This window comes from Rhodamnia argentea, chromosome 1 (assembly GCF_020921035.1).
Source record: "Rhodamnia argentea isolate NSW1041297 chromosome 1, ASM2092103v1, whole genome shotgun sequence".
Classification (NCBI taxonomy): Eukaryota; Viridiplantae; Streptophyta; class Magnoliopsida; order Myrtales; family Myrtaceae; genus Rhodamnia; species Rhodamnia argentea.
The window spans coordinates 10141936-10166845 of NC_063150.1; the positions used below are offsets into that span (position 1 = coordinate 10141936).

Sequence of the window (24910 nt, forward strand, 5' to 3'; positions counted from 1 at the left end):
CGTGAATGTTAATTATTTTTACAATTATGGTTAATCCTATTTATATTTTTAGGGCTGATATTTGCTTGCATTAATACTAATATCACATTAAATGCCCAAAAGCCACTTTTCCATTATGATCACAGATGTTTTTTCAAAAAAAATATATTGTAACGTGAATTGCAATATCTGTAGGCTTCCAATTTAGGATTTCAAAATTATTCCTTAAATAGACTCGACTCTGCAAATGTCATTCGGAACTTCCCCAGAGGTGGACAGCTTTATAAATTTCTTTCCCTCCACTTTTCCATAACTCTTTCGGAACATAATGTACACGTACTATAGACTGAATATGGTCATTTGGTCAGTCCAAATATTTTTATGTCTTAATAGAATAATGCACTGTAAGGAAACCCACTTACCAAAATCCATTTCAAGATGCATAAGATAATAATTATTAGCAAAATCGTAGTGGAGGCATCTGGAACCCAGAGGCCCATATTGGCCACGAACTGGTGAATATATCAACACTAGGACCTGCAATACAACACACAAGCATTTATACCTTATCCTTATAAAAATATCAGAAAACAATGTATGCTTGTATCTATATGAGATCTTGTCCCAAATAGAATACATCTCACTTTAGCTAGCGGACAAAGCAACGAAAGAATTGCCGGTCCAAAAAAGAAAATTCCTGCTCACACCTGTCCTCTACAAATGAGGGAAATCCTGCCAAAACATAATCCAACCGACCAACAAAGTTAAAAATATTGCAGATAACATTATATTTGGGTACTAAACTACGAGAAGTGGTCATCTACGAAAGACGAAGACGACAATACTGAAACTGAGTCGAAGATCTTGGTCACATGATCAAATCTTCCTTGATGAAAACATTTCAATTCCTAGAAGTCATAGGGTAAATTTTTCATTTTTTCTTATTTTTTGGGTTTGAAGCCAAGAGGGTCTTGATGACCTTCCCAATAATTCAATCTTACACCCGAAGCAAACAATCACCTAGGACCCTTCAAACCTTAATGAGTATGACAGGTCATCCTTAATTTGAGTCACACAATAGGCAAATAAATTTCATGCAGTTAGTTGAAATGTTCGCAAGAACTTATGGTTCGATGTTTCTAAAGAAAAACAATGATGTGAAAAATACTTATAATTATAGGTTCCGAAAAAAAATTAACAAAAAAATCATAGACATATTGCAATTGTGTCAATTTAGGCCTAAATCTTTTGCATTTATGTTAATTCAATCCGTTTAGCCGGTCAAAGCTAACATGAATAGTTTTTAATGTTTATGATTTATTTTTTCCTCTTTTTTTTTCATTTTTTTGCTTGCCCCTATGGCCGGTGAGGCGGGCCACGCCTCGCGATGGTCCGGGTTCGCAACCGACCCTCTCCGGCTACAAGGGGGAAAGACGGAGAAAGGAAAATAAAAAGTATCAAAATATTATTAGAAATTGTTCAAGTTAGCGGAGCTAGTCAAATGGATTGAATTGCACAAATACAAAAGATTTAAAACTCAATTGTGCGAAAAAAAAAATTGTTTATAATTGAACCGCCACAATTGCAATAAACTTATGGACCTTTTTGGCAATTTTCCCTTAGGTACTACAAAGCCAATGATAGATATGAATCATCAATAATAGTTTTTGTTTAAATAGATGATGAAAATAACTTTGGTCGATTCATTTTTTTCAAGCTACAAAAATGATCCTTTTTCAAAAATATATTTTGCAAATCATGATTTGTTTGCGAAACAAATGGAACTGTCAATGTTGAGTTGAAAATTTTGTTGGGAGAAAAGGACAAGACATGTTCACGATAAAGAGAGCTTCCTATGACTAATGTGTAGGGGCATCAATCATGCAAGTGTGTTAGGTCACACCATGCGTAAAACATAAATTTTCCATCAACAAGTCCTGTCACAAAGAACATGAGAACTTATCCCACTTTGGGAAAGAGAAGATAAACATATTTTTTAAGCAAAGGATATGGAATGTGTCAGAGATGCAATGCACTCATACTTTTTTTAGGGGTGGTGGTTCCTAAATCCACGAAAAGGGGGTCACCCCCCAAAACCCTAATAATAACAATAATACTATAATAATCTGCATCTATGTCCTTTATTGCAATGTTGGGACCTTTGTGTGATATCCCACATGGGGTCTATTTGCTAGATCAGGTTTGACCAAATTTTTTCCAAAAAAAAATTCCATGAATTTTATTTATATATGCTTTCTCTTTTGGATGTAATAAATGAGATTAAGAATGATCCTTAAGACAGGAACCCTCATTCCACTCGCTTTTGTCTTGGGGAGCAACCGACCCTCTTGACTATTCAGAGTCATGCACAATATATACTAACCGTGCACAAGAAAGGGAATGATTTTGTAGGCAATATACTAGCGCAACATAACAAATATGTTAATTTAATATTAGAAAGGCTTATGTCCCCATGTTAATATAACAAGCATGTTAGTATAGTATTATCGGCACGCGGGGCACCATTTTTTTTTTTTTTTGGTCTAACGTGGGGCATCATTTAAGTGCAATCAGATGAACAACTATTTTTTTTTTTTTTTTTGGGAGGGGGGGTTTTCATATGAACAACTAGTTGAGCTTATACAATTCCTACTCTTACGATTAAAAGGCAATTTACTCTGTTCGGACTAAGAGAGTGAATTGTCAACAACCTTTCAAAATTGACTATTTGTCCCTCCGTTAGAGGTGTTCATACCACCGAGCTACTTTTTATTAACATAATGACATCACGCCCTTATGGCAATTTGCTCCTCTATTTGAGTGAGTGATCCGGTGATCCGTAATCGGATCAATCTCGGATCGGGTCTTTGGTGCTTGTTGAATCAACTCTAAACATGTTTTCTTAGTAAAATTTTCGAAATTGTCTAGATCTTCAATAACTACAACCACCATCTCGATAAGCTGGTCACTCGCGTGATATGCAATTCTTTTGATAGCTCACAAACCCCATGAACCCACGGGAAAGAGAGAAAATAGGGAGAAGAATAACAAGTAACAAATTGTCAAAGAAAGAGCTTTAGGCAACAATTTAAGGAGATTCTTGGAGTCATCAAGCTAGAATCACTTTGATACTTTCCAAAATATAAAACATATATCACCGCTAAACATCAAATTCAATAGGGAGACTATATAATTCAATTGATATATTCTTAAACCAATTAACTACATTTAAAACTTGCAAACTAACTAATACTAATTCTAGAATCTTATAGTGTTTATGGCAATGCAATATATCATAAATCTCTCAAGCAGAAGAAGTTCGCAAAAGGTCCCATATTCGATGTCCATACAATGGACCGCTATACATTCCAATTAGGGCAGTCAAGTTCGAAACTATACACGCAAGCAAGTCCTAAGACCATCGATATTGAAGCAAACGGATCGAGGCATCCATAGCAACTGAGGGGGTCTTGAAATTTCGAGTGATTGAAGGTTAAGCAACTACCATTTAGTTAATTACGTGACCTAAACGACAGAAAAATATTGTCGGCGTGGTGGTCTTAAAAAATTGTGCTTTTAAAAAAAATTAATAGTTGATTAGACTATGATCAGGACTTTTTTTGCCTAAAAAAATTTAGACCTGGTGTACGACGGGTTTCATCTTTTGATGTATTGATATGTCCTACCCAAAAACATGAATTGACATGTCCTAGCTAAATTGCTAAATTAGAAATGGAAACGACACGCTTTAATTCATATTTGAATTTGCGTAAATATCTTCAGCATCTCACGTGTCGCCATTTTGTCTTTTCTACTTCCGAGTCAAGCATTCGCCAACAGGAACTCCACGTGTGTGGCCACGTAGGAAAAGCGGGCGCCTCGAACCCAATTCTGCATATAAGTTGGAGACTAAAACTTACCCTAAGAAAGAAAGAAAAGAAGAGGAAGGACCGCATTGCAACAATGACAGAAGTTGAGCGACTAAATCCTTGCTAGCTAGTTCTTTTATTTAATTGAAACGAGGCCAAAACTTATAAGATCAACTTCATGAATTTGACTTATTTACTTTTATGACGAGAAAGCCCTCCTTAATTAGGTAAATATCGAATCTACGAAATACTCTGCTAACTTTATTATCCGGTTAAAATGCATGACAAAGTCCAAGCAAGCGATCCAAACATGAAATTGCTTACGGTGCTGGGATGGAAAATTGAATTTGCGTCATGTGCCTAATCCACATACAAAAATTAGTTCCTTAACAATTTAGCCAATCCCATGTACTTTAACATGACAAACCTTAAACCCAAAATAGCGCGATTTTCCACGAAGGACGACCAGTGCACCAACAGTGATACCTTTTGTATTTCCAAATTCCATCATTGTTGGACTAACCAAAAAGACTCGTATACAAATCCTTTGCTTACATACAATATCTCCCTCGTCTATTTCTTCCTTCGAATGTAAAAGCCCCGTCTCCTTCTCAAAACATAATTCAACAATCACAAACTCTACATGTCAACCCAGGGACCCTTGTTACATCCAGTGAACAATCACAAACTCTTCATCTTAGAAATAAACGTGTCCATCGATAGAGTGAATATAAAATACTAAAAGTTACACACACAAAAATACACAAAATTAAGGTTTTTTTACCGCCTGAGGACAACATAAACTATATTTGCGTAGTTGCAAATCGTATCGATCGTCCAAACCAAGATATTATTTATATAACTACAACCTACATATATACACAGAAGCATCCATGCGCAATCATTTTCTCATCTTTTTTTATGGCCAACGAGAACATCTTGTAATAAAGAATGCAAATATGGTGATGTTTCTTTAATCCGTTTGAAAGAAATACATTTATCAAAGCACAATTTTCTGATTACATTATGAGAAGAAGGGTAGCACTCCACTCGCCACAATCGTTTGAAGAACATCACCATTCATCACTGACTATCCGAAAAAGAGGATTAAAAAAGAGAACCCGTTTCAAAATTATCAGCCAAATATCTGCATTGACCCCACCACTTGCCCACTCTGGAAATCCTTCCCTAGATGTGAATAATTTAAATTCCCCATCGCCACCGTCGCCGCCGCCGTCGCCGCCGCCGGGAAGCCGATGCCCATTTGCTTACTAGTGTTGCTCACGGCAGCTTCCTCTAGGCACTGCACTTGCTTCTTCAAGAACTTGACGTAGTGGATGGCCTCGTCCAACATCGAGGCCGTGTCCATCTTGGTTCCGCCGGGGACGAGTCTCTGGAGTATCCTTATCCTCTCGCTGATCCTCTCCCTCCGGTGCCGCGCCGCCACGCTCTGTGGGTCCTTGGATATCCTCACGTTCCTCCGCTTGGGCGGCTTGACCGACTCCGGGTCGATGTGGATCGGCTGCATCGCCGCGATCCGGAATATCATCTCCCTCATGGCCGCCATGGAATTCCTCTTCTCGTAGGACGCGCTACCCGACAAGTACGCGCCCATCAGCCGGCCCGCCGGGCCGCCCCCGCCCTTGAAAAAATGAGGCGGCAGTGGAGCGGAGGGCGGGTCGTGGACCGGATGGTTGCCCATGAACGAAATGGTGGCGGGACCTTGAGACATCGGCGGCCCGACGGGGTTTCGATGGTGGGGCAGCGGCGGGTAGCTCCCCGCCGCCACGGGGCCGGCCGGGCCGGAGTGATCAGACAGGTCGTGATGCGAGGCGTCGTACAGCTCGGGATACTTCTCGGGCTGCATCAATATCTTCATGATGTCCATGTGATCTTCCGGCGATAACTTGATCATATCGGCATCCATGAGAAGACAGACAGAGCTGGAGAGCGTTGATCGTTGTGGCTCTCTTTCAGAGGGTTAAGAGACGAGATGAAATGGAAAAAGAGTCAGAGTTAAAGATTTCTCGGCAGAGATAAGGATGTTAGAGAAAGAAACCAAAGAGGATGTACACACACACAACAATGGAGATTAGAAGCTTTGTGGGGATGGATTAATATCTCATGGACCGACCGTCGAAATCGAGCAGCGTAGGTGGAAAGTGGACGGAGCTTTATATAGCAAGTTGTTCGCGATATAAATATAATTAACTAGTAAATCAAACCCAGAAAGTAAACAAAACAAAACAAAAAAAGAAAGAAAGAAAGAAAGAGAAGTCTTCTCTCTCATTTATGATGAGCCTATGATTTAAGCTCCAATTATGTGGGGCTACCTCTAAAAGAAAAACCCTAAATATCTCTGAGACTTCTTTTTAGGGTTCTTCTGAAATTTCTGGTCATATCATGTGTCTTGACATGAAATAGGGGGGTGGTATTAATTACACCATGCAATATAAAAATGATGTTTCTTCGCCTCGAACGAAACAAGATAATCAGATTTGAAATTTAAGTGCCCGTCGGCCGATCGGTTGAATCAGCAGGGCTTCACATGCGTCACTTCAATTTAGATGGATAACTAGTCATTTGAGCGAATTTGAATATTATATGTCGGCCGTAGGAAAATAATCTTTCTTTTTTCTACGAAGGTAGGAAAATAAAGCTAAGGCGTAACGCGGGGTTTCAACACAGAAGTCAACTATATGATGAAGGTCGGTTGCATTTGGTTGAGACTTGATTTGGGAGGTATGGGGGTGATGAGGAAAATGGAAGCTGGATGTGAAATTTGAAGGAAAATTTTAAATCCACGAGTTGTCACTTAAATCGGGAATACACAATCAAAAGGTCATTAGGAGCTTACTTGGATCCTCTGCGTGGTTAAAAAGAATGGAATTTGCACACCTACGGGGGCCTCCAACGCCTGTCCGATAATCGGGCGATCTGTCTGAATGTGTTCATTATTTTAACTATGTCGGTGTGCGCGCGCCTTACGTCTCATATATTTTTCTTACTTGATGACGGGAAATATTCTTTCTTATTTTTTAAGGTCTAAGGGATTTCGAGATTTGGACGAGACTTCAAACAAAACAGTTTAAAAACTTACTTATATCCAAGAATGTGAAATTTAGAGAAAAATTTAAAATCCACAGGTTCCACTTAAACTGGAAATACATAGATACATACACACATATGTATGTATTAACTTTTTGTAATAATTTTGCCAGAAACAAAAAATCTAATTTTGGATATCAATCAGAGCAAGTACAACTCGTGTGAAAAGGCCAGCGATTGGATGGCTGGGGTTAAGGAGAATGACAGTAGAAGGAAAGGTGCATGAACCCATTTGCTTTCTTACAAGGAATAAGCTTTTCTTTGGAAAGTATGATTTATGCCTCTGAAAAAATTGACCTTTTCAAGCCGGATACATTACCAGAAAACCCCACATTCACATGACCTCTTGTCAGACGAACCACGCCCGTGCCATCTCGGCTTTGCACCGCCGATTCAAGCCCACCGGCCAACTCCGCTGCCCGGCAGTGGATTTACTCCGGCAACTCCTTGTTAGGTTTAGACATGTTTCTATAGATAATCCTAGTGTCGAAATGTTAGTCATTTAGATACTAAGTCACGCTTCTTGTAAAAGTGCGATGGTGATGATAGCTGGAACGTAAGGACGTGCATCGCAACACTAAGTAGAAGTTGATTTTTTTTTTTTTATTTCTTCAAGTGACTCCAAAACTATTTTTAAAAAAAATGCTTCAAAAGCAGAAAAATAAAGTTGCATAATCAAATAAATTTATGTTCTGAAAGTTACATTACAAAATAAATTTTTACTCTAGAAGTGTTGTGATGCATGCCCTAAACTAGCGAGACATTTTTACTAGTAACCATGGATTTCGAACATAATTTAAGCCCTCTTGTAGAAAGTAATGATGATAGTACTTTAGACAAATATGGAAAATAAATTAAGTTTTTTTCTTTTTGTTCTTTCCTTTGGCTTTGCACATGTGAAGTGCTCTTGGTGGGTTGGGGACCTATGACGCGTGCAGACGCCGGTAATAACTCCAAGTCGACGTTGTTATCTGCTAGGGCTTTCGCGGCACGCCCTTCAAGGTGGATCAGGGGGGGTTGATGGTGGAGCAAATATCGTCTGCGCCGGATTAAGATGAGCTCAACTCACATCCACCGTCGGATCAGACAGACCTCGCGGGAAGCCAATCTCATCCAACGGTCCGCATGAGCTGAGCTCACGTGGGATCGAGTTCACGGAGGCCTCCGTTCCTGACAGCGACGGTGATCGCCAGCCCCAAAGATTTAGCAGAAGCTGATGCACTTTTTCTTCTGTCTTTTTTTTTTTTTTCGCTTCCCACCTGCCCGTTTCGAACTGGCGAAGTCCTCGGATTGGTAGCCAAGTTAGCAGCAGAACCAGCAATCTTTTCCCAGCAGCCTTCTCTATCTTTTTTTTTTTTGGGTCCAAAGCAGCCTTTCTATCTGTCCATTCAATTTTTCATAAAAATAGTTTTGGTTTTGCCTTTTTGAGTTTGCAACAACTTGTGAAAGGGTCGTGGGAGGTGTGGGATCTCGAGGGCCTTTGGCAATTTTTGAGAAAAACCCACCACCAATTTGTCAATTTGTTCACGCCAATAAAGTTGGGGCCAAATGGGTAAAATTTCTCTTCAAATTTCATTATCTTTTGTCATTTTCCATCTTGTCGTTTTCGATAATATCTCATCCGGAAAAGTGGTGAGGATGCTTTAGAAAAGAAAATGACAATTTTTTCTAAAAGGAAGTGCTTGTGCTGAGATGAAATGACGTGCCTAAATCTCCATTTATTTCGTAAAAAAAAATGAAGAAAAAGAAGTTGATTGTATTACTTGAAATAATTGACAGCTGAATAATATTTTTTATTATCGACAACAATTTATGTCTAAGTATTTTCGTTGATGATGAAAATATATTTTGTTATTTATTCTTGTTAGCAATGGACATGGAACCCAAAATTGCATATGAGAGTCCAAAAGTGCATTTTGAAAAATCGAGGGATGCGCTTAGGTAGGATGTTGAAAAAAGTATGACGGGTCTAGAAATTCTTCTATAAAGTTTTCTTGGCTTGAGATGTTCGATGGAGAGCGCATTGATAAGAGCATTGTGCTTGCCAATCATTTCCTCAAAAAATATATATATGTTAAATCGTAAATAGAAATATATAGCTATTGCCTTCTATTGAATAGCATATATCTAAGGACGCGTTTGGTCTTCTGAATTTCCAATCACGATAGGACTAGATAGGATAAGATGTGAAATTCAGAGATTTTGCTATCTCCTATCTCTTGTTTGGTTAATCATAGTAATGAAATCGGATTATTTAATATCATGTCATATCCATCGTTTAGTATGAACGACATATCAATGTAAATGAAGTTGAAAATGCACGAATGAAGATGGCAAGAATTCTCATGATTCATTGCTAAAGAAAGCACAAATGCACAGAGGATATAACCTCCACAATCAATTGATAATTATTGTATGATTTGCATCTTCAAAAGAGAAAGAGCTCATTACAACATTCGAGAGTCACAAATTCGACTATGAGAAGAAATGTAAACGAGCTATAGCAACATCAACTAGGTAGATCGACTAGCAAACTAAATTTAGTAAAAAAGAGAAAACTTGATTATTCACCTTTGTGATTTAAAAAAATAATAGTGCTTTGCCTCTCTCGCCACTTTCGTAAAACTTCAGCATAAACCACATATATACTGAAAAGAAATAGTTTCAACTTTTTTGCTGTTTTCGTGGACTTTTGACAAGACCTGGAGAGTTACAAAGGAGGAGCTTCAATTCTCTCATGGTTTTCGTGAAACTTTGACGTGAATAAAGAACTACGGACATAAACCAAAAATATGAAAGAAGGAGACGAAGAGAATTAGAAAGATCCGTTTCAAATTTAAATTTGATCAAGTTTTTTTTGGTCGAATAATTTGTTCATTTAAAATCGGGATTCTTCTGCTTCATTTTTATTTACTTGTTTTTAGTTAAATAAAAAAATTAGAATTCACTTATTATTTTAACATTTTTAATTTAAGAAGTTTGTTATTCGAGAAAAACATCTTTTATCCCATGAATATGAAAAATCATGTCTATCTTGAATAGAAATCAAATACAAGATAGGATAAATTTTATCGTATTTCAACTTTAGTCATGGGGACCAAACTTTGCTGGAAGTGTGTGCTTTTCAGCAAATTTGTATTGGGATTAAAACAAGATGCATATTGAGCATGACGTGTTACCTGACCCCGCAAGGAGTCTCGATTGTTTTGTGGCATACACTATACAGCGTCGAGGTCCGTGTGGTGGAGCTACGACATTTTTCACCATTGACCGGCCTTCAAATAGTCTCAAATACCCCAAAATTGATACGAGAAAATGTTTATGACTATTATTGGAACATACGAAATATATATTATACCAATTAGAAACTCCTTATTTCAAGCTAGCAAAATAATATATATATATATATATATATATATATATAAAGAATAAGTGCGCTAAGTATTCCAAAACTTATCGAGAAAATGCGATCAAAATTCTAAAATGTCCAAATAGTATAATTAAGTCCTAAAATATGTTACAATTAGTGTAATCAACGACTATGTTTAGTCTGTCTTATTTGGATAGCCGAAAAAATACTGACATGGCTCTTTTAAACATTTTTTTATTGCACTTGGCACCCCTTAGCATACTTAGAAAATCATAAAATAATAAAAGAAAAACTAGAAAATAAAATAAAATTAAAAAAAGAAGAAAGGGGGCCAGTAAAGTTAAAGCTGAAAATTTCAATCTCTTGGGCAGCATGGTTTGGTGCAGTGCACGAAACAGTAGATGCCTCTCATAGTAAATGTTGCTAACTCGCGGTGCTACAAAAGCATCATCAATGATTGCAATTGGTCGATCCAGACAAGAAGTGATGGATTTTGACCATGGTCAATTTGAAACTAGCATCCACCTTTCATTTCCCTGAATCATCTTTACTGCTGAAAATACCGAACATACACCTAAGTTTTACCTTTAAAGACCCCCTTTTGCACTTTGCACCTTCACATCAAATGTTCAAGAGATCAATGTTGTCACGAAAGTGCAGTTGAATCCTAAAAATTTTCAAAAAATGTAATTAAGTACTAAAATTTATCGTGAAAGTGCAATTAGCTTTTAAAACTTTCAAAAAGTGCACAAATCATTCCGATAACTCCATCCAACATGACAAACAAAAAATATTTACGAGTTTTATGACTTAATTATACCAACTTGACAAGTTTTAGAACTTCATAGTTTGAGGACTCAATTGCACTCTTATAACAAGTTTTAGAATTTTGTTGCATGTTTTTGAAAGTTTTATGACTCAATTGTATTTTGATTATCAATGTTAGGACTTTCAGTGCACTTGTCCCACTATTTTGTGTCCCTATTTACGAAAAGGCCATTTATTTTTGGAAAAACACTCATCTTAATTTCTACTTATCAAAACATTCAAAACCAAACCACTAAAACCCCAAGAAAGATGTTACCATGAGTTTGCAAAGATAGGCAACTTGATCAAATCAATGTCGGATTTTGCTTAGAGATGTGCAAATAATAATTGAAAAGGAATGCAGAGATATTGCTATAGCCATTATATCAAAGTTGGGTATTTTTTTTTTAATGTTTTCTTGAGTTTGGTAGCAATTGCACATTATTCTATCACTTGACTTTTAGATATGGAACTTGCCCTTGGGGCAAACTGTTGACTATGAATGGGGAAGAACGTATAGGATCAAAGATTTCCCATTAAAGTGTTGGATCTATCTTTTGTAACTTGAGGTAACTTCAGCCTCTATCTTTATAATATAGGCCGACAGCTCATCTCTCGTCGAAATCAAACACTTGCTTAGACTCGGTCCACCGAATTACACAAATCATCTGTCGAATATTCCGAGTAAACACAAGGAATACATACTATACTCAAACTTGTGGATATATAACCCCTTGTTCGAAAAGACCAAAGCCTACCCCCTCCATAAATTTAATTCAGCTTGTGAAGCAACATGTTGCTGCACATGAAGAAATTAGTGGTGCTGTCAGATTATTTTCCAAAATTATTATTGTTCAATAAACAATTCTTTCGCGCCGTTGGAGACATCATAAAATTTGAACAGTAAAATGTTCAAAAATCTCCCCCCATTATCGCATTCTGCTAACGGGCCCGTTTCGTCAGCAGAAGATAACAAAATTTAATGCCGCAAAAAAAAAATACAAATAAACAAAATTATCATTGTACAATAAGAAAAAATAATTAAAATAATGCTGAGGAAATCGGTCCTAAATCTAAAGTCTCTTTCCATCATTACATCACAAACTCGACTAGTTTCATTTTTTTCCTTTTTGGGTCCACTTCTCCATTCTTACCTTAAACAGGCAATACCAAAGAGTTTCTGTAACTCCTGTCTTTTCAGATTTGTCTGTCCAATTTTTGTTTAATTTCTGCAGGAAGACAAAAAAAAAATGGAAATTTAATGGCATGTTCGAGTTGGTTCTGATGTGGGTTTTAAGTAATTATGTCGGCAAATAAATAGTTTTTATTTTCCTTGCTATTTTCGTGCATTTCGGTCGGTGGATGGATTCATGGGTAACTCGAAACGCAGTTAGCACAAAAACGACACATCGTTTCATCAATGGCCCTGCACTTGGGTTGGGACACCGTGCATGTGGTCAACTCTCGAATTCAAGTCGGGCGGTGCTTCTTTTGAGAAAATATGGCCTTTTGGGTAAATACGTAATGGATACTTGAAATTCAATTTCCGGAGAATAGTTTCTTATTGTCACCTTTACGTCAGTTAAAGTGTCAAGTGCCTCGATGATTTTACTTTCTAACGTTAATTTTGAGATTTGATTTTTGTTCCGTATTACCAAAGAAACCTGGCTCTTCGTATGGGTTAAATTTATTTGGAATTACTTGGCAAACCTATGAAAGTCGTCACATCGGAACGGGAAAGGATAATGGTTCTTCGGAACAAATAAGAATTGAAAATCTATTTGAAGTTATCTAAGTTTCTTTTTCTTTTTGGTCGAATAAATTATCTAAGTTTAATATGTAATATTTGGTTCTAAAAATTAAGGATGTGAGATAACAACGCACAAAATATGTTTGGGATTTTTAATTATCTCAAGTCATTTATACTTTTTTACAATTATTCAGAAACTAGATTTCATCATACAAATTTATTATTATTATTATTTGAACGTAGAAATCTTTTGAAAAAGTTTGCAAATACCCTTTTGATTTGTTGATTGTAATTGACGCGTTAACAGCGAGAAAATATGCTAAATTCAAAGATCAAGATCAAATAAATATGATATATGTCGTCTTTGTATAAGAAAATAATACAGTTTTACAATACAAAACAAAAACAAAAATTGGAGGGGCTTCTTTGCAAAAAAATAAAAATAAAAAAATAAAACTCACAATAGGAAAATTGAACCACACAGTGTTGGACCACACAACTTGGAGTGTTCTTGAGCTATTTATTTTGGTCCTGGCATCAATTTTCTTCTGATCATTACTGGGGTAACTCAGTTAGTTGGCCAATGAAGCTTCGAGGCCTCCAACAAGTTAGAGAGGGAGGACTTGAATGAAAAAGAGAAATTGTTTGGGGTCCTTCCCTTATAAATATTCAAAAATATAGACATGTTGTGGAGAGACGACTAGGGGGGGTAATAAAAAGAGAACCTTATCCTCTTCTTTCCTCATCAGAAAAGGGTTGAATTCAATGGAAGGCGTCTAATTAGGGGATACCCAAATGTATATGATAGGCATCACCAAACTAAAGCTCATGCGTCGACGAGTCTCGAGGATCCGAACCGTTGATGGGCCATGGCGGGAGCTAGGCGGTGGCTGACACCCTCCCTAGCGGTCCGCTATCATTCCGGCGTGAATTTTAGTGACTGTACAGTCCATACGAAATACGCGTATAAAGTCTTGTATTTCATGCTCTTTAATGCATATTTCTTGGACCGCCGATCTCGATCCCCTTATTATTTTTTTCGTTAGCCTTGGATGCCCTAGCGCGAGCCGAGACGAATTCTCTTTGTTGCTTCTTCGTCAATCTTCTGTATGCTTTATTTCAATTGTTGGGCCGGGCCGATCATTCGTTTTCAATTTCAAACCAGAAAAACCACAAGCTCAAGCTCATTCCCGGGTTGGGCCCAAGGATACCTCTTTCTAGATACAGGGTGTGTTTTCTAAAAGGGGTAAACTTGGATATCTAATAAGTTTTTTAGGGCGAATGCAAGTGACAACTTTCATTGATTGAGGGCTTAGTGTTTTCGGAATGAAAAATTCCAAATAAAGGATCGAAGTTCTTTCATTTTCTAAAATAAAGGTCTGAAGTGCACATTTTTTCAAATAAGGACACTTCGGACCCTTATTTGAAACGAGATGCACTTCATGTCCTTATTTGAAAAAATGAAGGCACTTTATGTCCTTATTTGAAAAGAGATCCACTTCATGCCCTTATTTGAAAATTTTCCTTTGAAAAATGCTGAAAGCTCCTTCCGAGACCAGCTTTCGTCCCAAAACTCCTTGGGAATGGTTCCAAACATCCCAAATTTTCTCCGAGGGGCTTTCAAAATGCTAAACCAAATGTACCTATACATTAATTCAGATATTTTATCGTCACGAGGGCTAGATGGGCCGGACAAACCCATTTATCTAACATTGGTTTTAATTTATATAAAATTCACAGCTTGTAAGATAGACGAAGGAGCGCCTGTGGCCTAATGGATAAGGCGTCTGACTTCTAATCAGACGATTGTGGGTTCGAGTCCCACCAGGCGTGCGGTGTGCATGCCATCACATGTTTTTTCAGTCCGGTCTATTATCGTCTTTCGTCATAAAAAAATTTTTCTCTTTACTTTGACATTCGTGCGAAGCAAGGAGAGTACGTCCAATTAAATCACGTTGCAGTATCAAGCCTGCGTTTGTGTTTTGCGTTAGTTAACATTGGTATGAAGAGCACATCGTTATTTGAAATTAATCGATTGAGACATTGTGAAACCTTTAATTCTGTCGGCACTCAAAATAATTCGCCCAACAAAACATGTGCCGTGCATATAAGAGATCGATACATGTGTAAAACACGTGAGAAATCGACATATGTACGGAACACGTGAAGAATCGACACTCGAACAAAACACGAGAAGAATTGAGATGCGTGATAGACACGTGAAGAGAAGGCGTTTCGATAAAGGACGAAAAAGGCATTGCAGGGCATGTGAAGATGCCGATAAATGTCAATAGAAGTGCTAAGCTTGCTATTGACATAGACACCAACGGAGAGTAATGCCGCTAAGGATTCAAGATCTTTTCAAGAAGTGCCAAAGAGTGCGAAAATTTTCCCTTTGAATTCCTTAGCGGGGAAATAGTTGTTGGGCAGATAGAATTGGGATAAATCCCTAAAATATGGCTCAAAAGGCACGGAAGATGTGAGTACGGGTTGCGTGAACAATAGCGAAATAGCTGACTCACTCATCGACAATTATTGAAATTTTGCCTTCAAAAGCCCCAAGGAGGGGAGAACGTGGACATAGCTACGTTTGACAAAATGATCAAATTAAAGCGCCAATATCATCAGTTATTTAAGATTTAAATAACTGCTTGAAGACCTGGTTAGAAGGATTTGAAGAAGCCAAAGAACGTTGCAGGTTTTGGCGGGCTAGAACAACAACCATCGAAGAGTAATTACTTCTTCAGCCATTATAAATACCACCGAGCAGGCACATAAGAATTCCTCTCTTCCCCGAACAAATCAACAAATTTATCTTTTCTTTATTTTTCGAACCGTATTTTACTTTCCTTAACTATAGCTTTTAGATTCTCATAATTAAGTCAAATTCTGACATTCATTTTTATCCCAAATACTGCACCATCGAGTCAAACTCTAGTGTATTATTGAAGCGTGTTCAAGGTTTTGTCATCGAGTCAAACTCTGACACTATTTTGGGTGCGTTAGTTCGTTATCCTTGAAGGGAATTGTGCTTACCAAACCACACAATTGAGTCAAACTCTGGTTTGGTCTACATTTGTGTATTTCCTTTCATTTTCATCCGTACAGATTTCTTTTAAGTTGTACTTATAGAGTCTCTCCATCGAGTCAAACTTTGATAAAGATAATACTTGTGTAATTTTATTGAAATCTTTGTAAATTTTATGCTTTGATTTTTCGACAATCTGGAACTTTCCTATCCAATATCACCTTAAGGCCCTTTTATCACATTTAAAAGCCGAAAAATGAATTTCGATGAAGGATATTTTGTCGCGGAGGAATTCCGACGTAACAAATTCATATCGATGTACATGTTGAGTACATCGTATCTTGCTTTATTAGGATTTTATCGTCTATACTTATGCTAGATCTCATCTCATGTCTGGCTTCGTGTTGCACAAGCAATTCATTCTCTGGAAGATGTTAAATCAATTCCGACGAAACAAATTAAGTTGATCGAGATTGGGCGAATGAAGAGAAGAGGAGAGTCAAAAAGACTAAGGCTCTATTTGTTTCAAGGAAAATGGATGATTATGAAATAATTTTTTTGAAAAGAATCTTTTGCATGCATTAAATTATTAGTCAATAAAAATATTTTCATTATAAATCGCATATTATATATATTATTGTGGATGATAAAAATATTTTTTATTCATTCGTTTCACAAATGCTGAAAATGTTTATTTTTAGAAAAATATTTTTCGAATATTTCGTCACGGGAGTCAAAGGAGATGGAGCGCAAATATTGGGTAGAAAGAATTTCAGAAAACGACAATCGATAAATAAACTTAAATGAAAAGTAAAAAGTGAAAAGAAATTCGAGGCGGAGGATAGTGGGCCAGTCCCTGGCCCAGGCGACCAGCCGCGTCTTAAAAAGTTTCATCCGACATGCTGGGGGTCTCTGTCAGCCCGCCTGCACTCCAGTGCTTCGACGACCACCACTTCTTCCTTGTACCACCGAATCCCGTCTCGACACGTCATGCTCACGGTCGCCGCGCCGGAGCTCCGGACGGCCGATAGGATCCCAGGATCGCGACACGTGTCAGTCGTGGGGGGCGAATCGCGATGATAGCTGGAATCCAATCACCTCTGTTATGCAATGCATGTGAACCGTCGCCCTCGGCAATAATGATTTGCCTCGCCCGTCAACTCACTCTCTTTAAAGACGAACCACCCCCACCTCAAAAAAAAAAATTTCCTAGCTGCTTTAGCGCTTGAGATGCTTCGAATTTATTTGGGATTCGGTTTTTGAATTAATTAATAGCAGAGGATTACACAACCGAACCAGCCAAGAAAAATGGTTCGGTCCGATTTGCGAATTGCTTTCGGGGAAAGAAATTATCTCGTATCGGTTCTATCCGTGTCGTTCAATTCGGCCCTTTATAGTTGGAATCGCTCTTTGTTGACTGTCAAACGATAAATCTTGCTTGCGTCAAATCATTACCTGGGCCAATAACGAGCTGTGCCGATATCTAAACATCATGGATTGGCCATATTGCAATCTCCAATCTCTCGGGTCTTGTTAGGAATAGGTGCCCCCAATAGACCGATCTTGATCGTTCTTTCTAGCGTGCTCTCTCTCTCTCTCTTTTATGATCAGAAATGAAGCAATAGAATAAGGTGTAAGACCATATTTCTTACTCTGCAATTTCAAGACAAGGGCGATGCAGGTCCATCGTATTTGACCACAATCAATCATCTCTTATTGATTTGATCCGTGTAGCCATGTTTCCAACCAGCACTAGCATGACAAATCGAACGAAGGATGTCCTAATTCAAATTAAGTCGAAATCGTCAACTTGTCAATTCAGTTTAAATCAATAAAAGAAGTCATCTATGTAGGGACATAACTTCTAAAAGTGGAAATTTGCATGATTCCATACGATGGCTTTGCTAATCTTTTCGGACAAGAGGAAATAGGAACTTCTTTCTGTGGATACGTTTGCTCACTTCTAGTCAAAGGTTAAAAAATTGTGGATGCATAGCATCATAAGCTCCTTTATTGTTAAAATAAAATAAAATAAAAAGTTTAAATTACTAAAGACAGGTAATTCATTGCTAAAGCCACTCAACTAACTTTTCTCTCAAGATCAACTCGAACGCTCGCTTTCCATCACCCATTCACTCTGTCTGTGTCTGTCTCTCTCTTCTCTCACACTCACTCATGGCCTCCTCCTCCGTCTTCAACCTCGCCCTCCTCACCTCCTTCCTCCTCGTCCCCTCCCTCTTCACCGCCCCCAACCTCGCGCAAGCCCAAGCAGGAGCGACCGACGAGGCGGGCCTGAAGCTGATGACGTCCGACCCGGCAATGGAGTGGCCGGGCGCGATCTCTATGTACGACGGCTTCTTCGGCGAGGGCGGCGGGGACGGCGCGGGCGAGGAGATCGAGGGGGAGCCGGGCCGTCGGTCCCTGTTCTGGCACACCATAATGAGGTACTACATATCGTACGGGGCGCTGTCGGCGAACAGGGTGCCGTGCCCTCCCCGGTCGGGGAGGTCGTACTACACCCACAACTGCTTCAAGGTCAGCGGGCCGGTCCACCCGTACAACCGAGGCTGCTCGAGGATCACTTTTTGCCGGCGATGAAGATGGCCCGGTTCGATCGTGACGACATTGTGTTTTTCCATTTGGGTATTTCTGCATTCACAAGTCTTGTGGATGTCCTGTTTCTGATCTCGCCGGAGAAGTTCTTTTTTTTCTTTTTCTTTTTTTCTTTTTTGGTGTCAGAATCTCGCCGGAGATGTTGCTAGCTGTTCTTGTTGTCTGTTCTGCGGTAGATCGGTGCTGCGAAAATGTGTTTTAATCTGCGTTATGTTGGGACTTGAGATCTACTTAGGCAGCATTCGTATTAAACCTGAGTTTAGAAGTATATGGAATTTATTCATTATAAACTTCGTCGATCTACATAAAGGGATTTGACAAGGTAGTTGGCCGATATTTAAATTACACATCTCGTTCCCCTGCCTCTAACATTAAGAAAATTTGACTATTCTCTTGTCATTCATGGGAAATTAGTACTATCGACATTGTATTATTTGGAATTCAAGTGCGTCTAACTACCTAAGTGCGATTTAAATAATTTGGATCGACGAACGGTGATTATGTCGTGGCATTTTCGTGTCTTGTCCGCCTTCTGTCTAGTTTGAAAACGACACCCCCCTGTCAATTTGCTTCTTGAATTTTGAAAACTCGGCACATCTGTCAAACGAGTTATAACAGCACGTACACTTCAAAGCACATTTAAGCTGCGGGGCTCTTATAAGAAATGTGTTGGACTCATCTAGGCATTTCTATACATGTATCATTGACACGACTAATTCTTTTATTTGAGCATATTTAACCTTGTCATAAACGAAGTTAAAGGGTCCATACAGGATTTTACTTTTAGTATTTGCTAGGAGATTCAAGTCAAAAAATCATGCGAAATTAAGAAAAAAAGAAGAAGAAGAAGAACCGTTTGAACAAGATGCCTGAGCGATGAGATATTATATTAAATACTGGAAATGCGCTCGAATAGCTTGGCTTCTCTTATTTTCTTGTGATTTTGTTGGGAAGTTTTCCCTACCACTTGTTAAGCGACTAAATAAGGAGACAAGCAATCCTTAACGCACATCCTCATATTATGCGCAATCTATATTCCAAGAACGTTAAAACCAAAATATCTTTTTCGGAAACAATGTTTGATAAGTGTCCCGAGGGCAATTGTCGACGGGACGCTAATTATACTTCTTTTTAACACGTCGAAATCTCAACTAAGTCGACGTTCCGCGGAGGATAAATGTATTCAATGGACCTTTTTGCTTAATGTGCGTGCTTATGGGCAGAGTGGAGTTATTTGGGTATTATCTCATGATCACTTCATGGTATCGTTCTCATCATTATCTAATCAGATCAGTTAATTATTCTTTAGTGTTGTTCGTTTCCTTCATCTACCATATATTGCAAATGACTTATGCCCTTTTCTACACTTCGAGGTAACAAGTTTCCCAACTACAAAATCTCATCGCCATATATATTTTCTTCAAGCTTCTCCCATTGGCCTCTTCCTTCCCAACTCAAGTAGCTGGTTCAGCTTCCAATCCTTATGTCTGCCTGAAAATCTTCACCTTCACATGTTGAACTACAATGCTCCTGGCCGAGAAATTCAGAAAAGTTCAATGATAATGTGTTACCTGAATTTCCAGTCGCGGCCAATCATTCCAATTTCCATGCACTTTCCTGGAAAATCTGCATTTCGCAATAAAACAAGTTGCAACATCAGTACTTGCTGAAATTTTAGACTTAACAAGCGAGGTCTAGAGGCACAGCAGAAGTTCAAGTGGGATGCATGGTAAATGAAATATTTCCAAGAACTGTCAAAGCTCCTTCCTGTTCCCTTGGCACGCTATGAATCTGTGATAGTAACTGTTCGTTGCCTTTAACATGTACGACTTTGTTAAGCAACTAATACGAGCCACTAAAATTTCTCATCTTATGCCAAATTTATTTTGGTTGAATCTACTGTCCCTGCAAACCGTATTAAAGGTGCATATCCTATTAAACCAGAATTTTCAGTAACCATCTACTAACAGTCAAAGCATACGTCACAAACAGATCCCATACGTCTTGGCTTTTTCCAAACATTACATTCAACTACATATAACTGCCATTGCACTATCAAACAACTCATACGTATATCACAAACATTACTGCACCCATTAGCTACCAAAAAAAAGGTCCCATCTTACTAAATTGGTGGAATGGTTTGATCTGACGTATTTAACTTCTCTAGCTGGAGCGTTTCTGAGTGCAAGATTCTGGATAAGTCATGCTTTATTCTGACTAAGCAAAAACCCAGGTGTCCAAGGTCAAAGATAATTGCAAAGGCAGCTTTTCTATTTCTGAAGTACAGATGCAAATGCAGCTTCTATCATTTTATAGTAAGAAAACCAGCTAGCCAATGAAGTTAAATTCCACTTTTTTAAGATACCAAATTAGTCCTAGCAACTGCCTCGTATTATGATGTAGATTAATTTACCCGACTGAGTAGACTCTTATACGACAGCTTCAGTTTTCCTCACTAGTTGTGTGATGAGCATGGATTCCTACAGTTACAGCAACAATGGGTCAGTGATAATGATAGATGAACACGTTAACAACAAACGAGGGGTGTTCATGGTTCAGTTTGGTTAGGTTCAGTTGGGAGGTATATTCAACCCAAAGCTGATATCAGTTTGGGAGAATCTCAACCCAAACAAAAACCAATAAAATTACAACGCAATCCCACCCAATAACTTCATTTGTTATCGATTTGGTTCGGTTTTTAAACTGTAACACCAAGCTAATTTATAAGTAAAAAGTTTAATACGTACTTGGACTATCTAACTTAATTATGAAATTAAAATTAACACAACAAGCACCTATTTCCACACACTGAAAAAAGAAGAACTAAACATAAGAACACCAAAGATGACGGAAAAATCTTTTGTGAGTGTTATTCAAGATAATAATCAATCAATAATGGCCTACCTGAGAATTAGAAATCTTTCATCGAATAGTATAGAGCAATCCCAGATTGGAAGAATTTATTTGGTTAGGTTAAAGTAAAAAATGTATCAGTTAGAAAGGAAATAAATTATCAAATTTATCAGTTTGGTTCGATTTTATCGGTTTCCTAAGTTACAAACCAAAACCAAACCCATAAACCAATAACAGGAAAGACCGATAAACTAACAAACTGAACTTATCGATTTGGTTCGGCTCAGTATATCGGTTTTTGGTGTTTTATGGAGACCCCTACAATAATTACATCTTTGGCGAGCGGATCTACTGGGAGTGCTTTAAATCATATAAAGTGACAGCAACGAGGACAGTGCATTTGATCAACTTGCAACAGCAGAAGCAATTCAAAACTGACGCAATTAAATTCATGTAAAACAGAAAACCAGAAGGAGGCACACAAGGGACATGAGTTATTGCTTCTAAAGCTTAAAACTACAATTTAAATGTTTCCATTCAATCAAAATCAAGTCCATAGGCTTAGTAACAATATCCTCGTTTCGCTCTACGGGTTTCATCTTTTTCTGCAGCCCTGAGCCAGACTTGTAATAAGTAAATGCTTGTGAGGTCTTTGTCAAAGAAGTCACTCAAGGGAGAGAACGCTAGAATATACAAAATTGCCTGTTTCAATTATTTAAAAGAAATATATTCAATAATGCTGAAACAGAGTATATCCAGACATCGTTTTCATCAGGAATACCTGTGCTAGTATTTATTTGCATGAAATTTTCATCTCGATTCTTGACTTTGCTCAAGCTTCAAGAATCTTGTCGAAACTATCAGCTACCTTTAAGTTACATGCTCCTGAAATAACTACAAAAGAATTTGTAGGAAAACGAAACGATAATTCACAACTAGCAAAACCATCACAGTTTAGAAAGGTAGACCACCTTACATTGACGATGTGAGAATGGTGATTCATGAATGGCACCGTTTGTGGTTATGGATAGGGAACGAAAACTTGAGAAATACCCTCTTATTTTCTGAGGGGAGCAGACATTTAAGAGATTCCAAAATGTCTGAAGGAATAACAGCACAACAACATCGTTAACAATGCTGCAGAAGTGCAATTCGCTTCTTTGTGGGTACTAAAAGGCTGTATCCTGGATCTTTCTTTAAGCCCATCTTATCCATACAGGACCAAGTGTCTTGAGCACATTCCCAAGCTCCAGTTTCAGCATATACGCTTGCTAGAAGAACATAATTTGTGCAATTTTTTGGATATAAACTGACAAGATGTCTAGCTGCTATTTTTCCAAGTGATGTATTGCCATAAATGCGACATGCCCCCACTATAGAAGCCCACAGAGAAGCATTTGGTTTGATATCCATCTCTTGTATCATCTTATATGCTTCTTCTAATTGACCACTGCGTGCAGATAGGTCTACCAAACAGGAAAAATGTTCTGCTCTTGGAACAATGCCGTATTTACTGATCATGTTAGTAAAGCAATGCCATCCATCACCGGTCAATCCACTATGGCTACAAGCAAAGAGGAGAGATAGAAATGTAACATCATTTGGCTTCAGCCCTTTATTTTCCATCTGCCTATAAAGAGCAACTGCCTCATCCCCAAAGCCATGCCTCCCATAGGCAGCAATCAAAGAAGTCCATGATATGACATTTTTCACTTGCATCTCAACAAAAGCATGAGTAGCATCTTTGATCTCGCCACATTTCCCATACATGTCAACTAGAGCATTTCCAATGGCCACATCTTTACTGGCTAGACGTTTCAGAACAAGAACATGTATTTGTCGTCCCAAGATCAATGATGCTATATCAGCGCATATATGAAGTATAGAGCAGAGTGTAATGTCATCAACTTCCAATTGCATACACGCTAATTCCTTCAAGATATCCAGGAAATCATTGCCATATTTACCTTTCCGAGCATATGCATTAACAAGGGCAGTGTATGATATTAAATCCTTTTCTGACATACTCCTATACAAATGATGAGCAGTTTGGACACTCCCACATTTTGCATAAGCATCAATCAAGGATCCAGTCAAATCTTTGTAATATAAGAAGCCCCATTCTACTATAAATTTATGAACTTGGCTTACTTGGAGAAGAGCGCCACCAGCAGCACAGGCTTGTAAAACGCTTCCTAGAGTGAAGCAATCAGGGGCCATGCCTAACAAGTTTGACACAGAATATTAGCAATATTTGATTGTCGAACTTTGACAATATTATATTCTAACCAGCCAATATGAAGGATATGGGGAGAGAGAGAGAGAGAGAGAGTTAACGCACACATTCTTGCTCATACTATTCAATGTTTTACGGCAAGTAATCTCATCTAGATCATCTTATCTAAAGTTTACCGCCAGTGATCTTCCTAGACTGCATAATATCAAAGAAATAACAAGATCAAATACTCCCTGCAACATATGCAATCTACACTATAAAAACTCTTCGTTTTCCCAATAATTACACTGTACAAAGTTCATTACCATAATGTCAACAAACTGCACCAAACGTTCTCTAAGCTACTAATACCTTCTCTCATCATTAAGCAAAACAGTTGGAAAGAATTAGCAACGAGACCGTGAACTGCGTATCCTCCAATCATAGTATTCCATGAAACAATGTCCCGGTCAGTCATTCTCTCGAACAATCGGTCTGCATCCTCCATCTGTCCGCATTTGGAGTGAAAATCAATGAGAGCACTCTGCACAAACAAGTTACCCACCAGCCTTCCCTTTTCTACACACCCCTGTACCTGCACCCCCGCATTGAAACACCTACTACTAGTACAAGCCCGCAGCACACTCCCGTAAGTAAACTGATTGGCCTTAACACCTTCCCTGCGCATTTCTACGAATGTCGTCAGAGCATCTTCAAAGTGCCCATTCTGGCAGCACCCAGAAACCATAGCGGACCAAGACACAACATTTCTTTCACGCATTTCATCAAAGACCTTGCGGGCACTTCTCAATTCCATGCACTTGGCATAAAACACCAGTAACTTAGTGCTCAGGTGGACATTCGACGAGAACCCACTTGTGATTACGTGACCATGTATCTGGCGCCCACAAGAGAAGGCATTCCTAGCTATGCAGAGCCGTAAAATTCTCATGTAAAAGCTATGGTCGAAGGGGCGACTCGGGTGCACCAGAATGATGCGTGGAGCTCCATGCAATAAGCCCATGCGTTAAGTCATACACTGCATCTGCTGATTGAGGCCTTCTTCAATGAGCGCAATCATATGAGGTTGACCTGAGTGTTTTAGCTTCGTCGTCTAATTGTTCGTGCCAGAAGCCCAAAAAGGACATGCACGCATACCCGTGCAATGGCGTTGGGATCCAAACTGGAATCGTCGAAACAGAGGAGGGATCGGACAAGCCAAAGGCATATGCAGTTTAATTTGTGACTTATTTTATCCCAATAATTAGACTTTGTGCATAAAAAAAAATCATAGTGAATAAAGAAATTCAATTTT

At 38.4% G+C, this 24910-nt stretch overlaps 3 protein-coding genes and 1 non-coding gene across 16 annotated transcripts; 2 read left to right on the top strand and 2 right to left on the bottom strand.

Annotated features, from left to right (window-relative positions):
- Positions 1-2260: 2260 nt before the first annotated feature.
- On the bottom strand, positions 2261-24805 carry LOC115740219 (pentatricopeptide repeat-containing protein At3g20730). 13 transcript variants are annotated; one of them, XR_004015350.2, is made up of 6 exons: positions 23968-24805; positions 22357-23602; positions 22162-22265; positions 19903-20150; positions 17338-17344; positions 2261-2271 (listed from the first exon to the last, which is right to left on the bottom strand). XR_004015350.2 is itself a non-coding variant. In XM_030673687.2 (2 exons), exons 1-2 carry the CDS (start codon positions 24617-24619, stop codon positions 22509-22511), a joined length of 1746 nt encoding a protein of 581 aa, XP_030529547.1. In that variant the 5' UTR covers positions 24620-24805; the 3' UTR covers positions 20168-22508. The 13 variants fall into 13 exon arrangements, 1 of the variants encoding a protein (XP_030529547.1); XR_004015349.2 differs by having other exon boundaries at positions 22162-22274; XR_004015353.2 differs by having other exon boundaries at positions 22352-23602.
- LOC115740225 (transcription factor HEC2) lies at positions 4829-5851 on the bottom strand. The gene has a single exon (XM_030673694.2). It carries the CDS (start codon positions 5773-5775, stop codon positions 4984-4986), a length of 792 nt encoding a protein of 263 aa, XP_030529554.1. The 5' UTR covers positions 5776-5851; the 3' UTR covers positions 4829-4983.
- TRNAR-UCU lies at positions 14644-14716 on the top strand. The gene has a single exon. It is a non-coding gene; the product is annotated as a tRNA-Arg (tRNA).
- On the top strand, positions 17993-18792 carry LOC125312799 (protein RALF-like 34). The gene has a single exon (XM_048272348.1). It carries the CDS (start codon positions 18087-18089, stop codon positions 18507-18509), a length of 423 nt encoding a protein of 140 aa, XP_048128305.1. The 5' UTR covers positions 17993-18086; the 3' UTR covers positions 18510-18792.
- Positions 24806-24910: the final 105 nt, after the last annotated feature.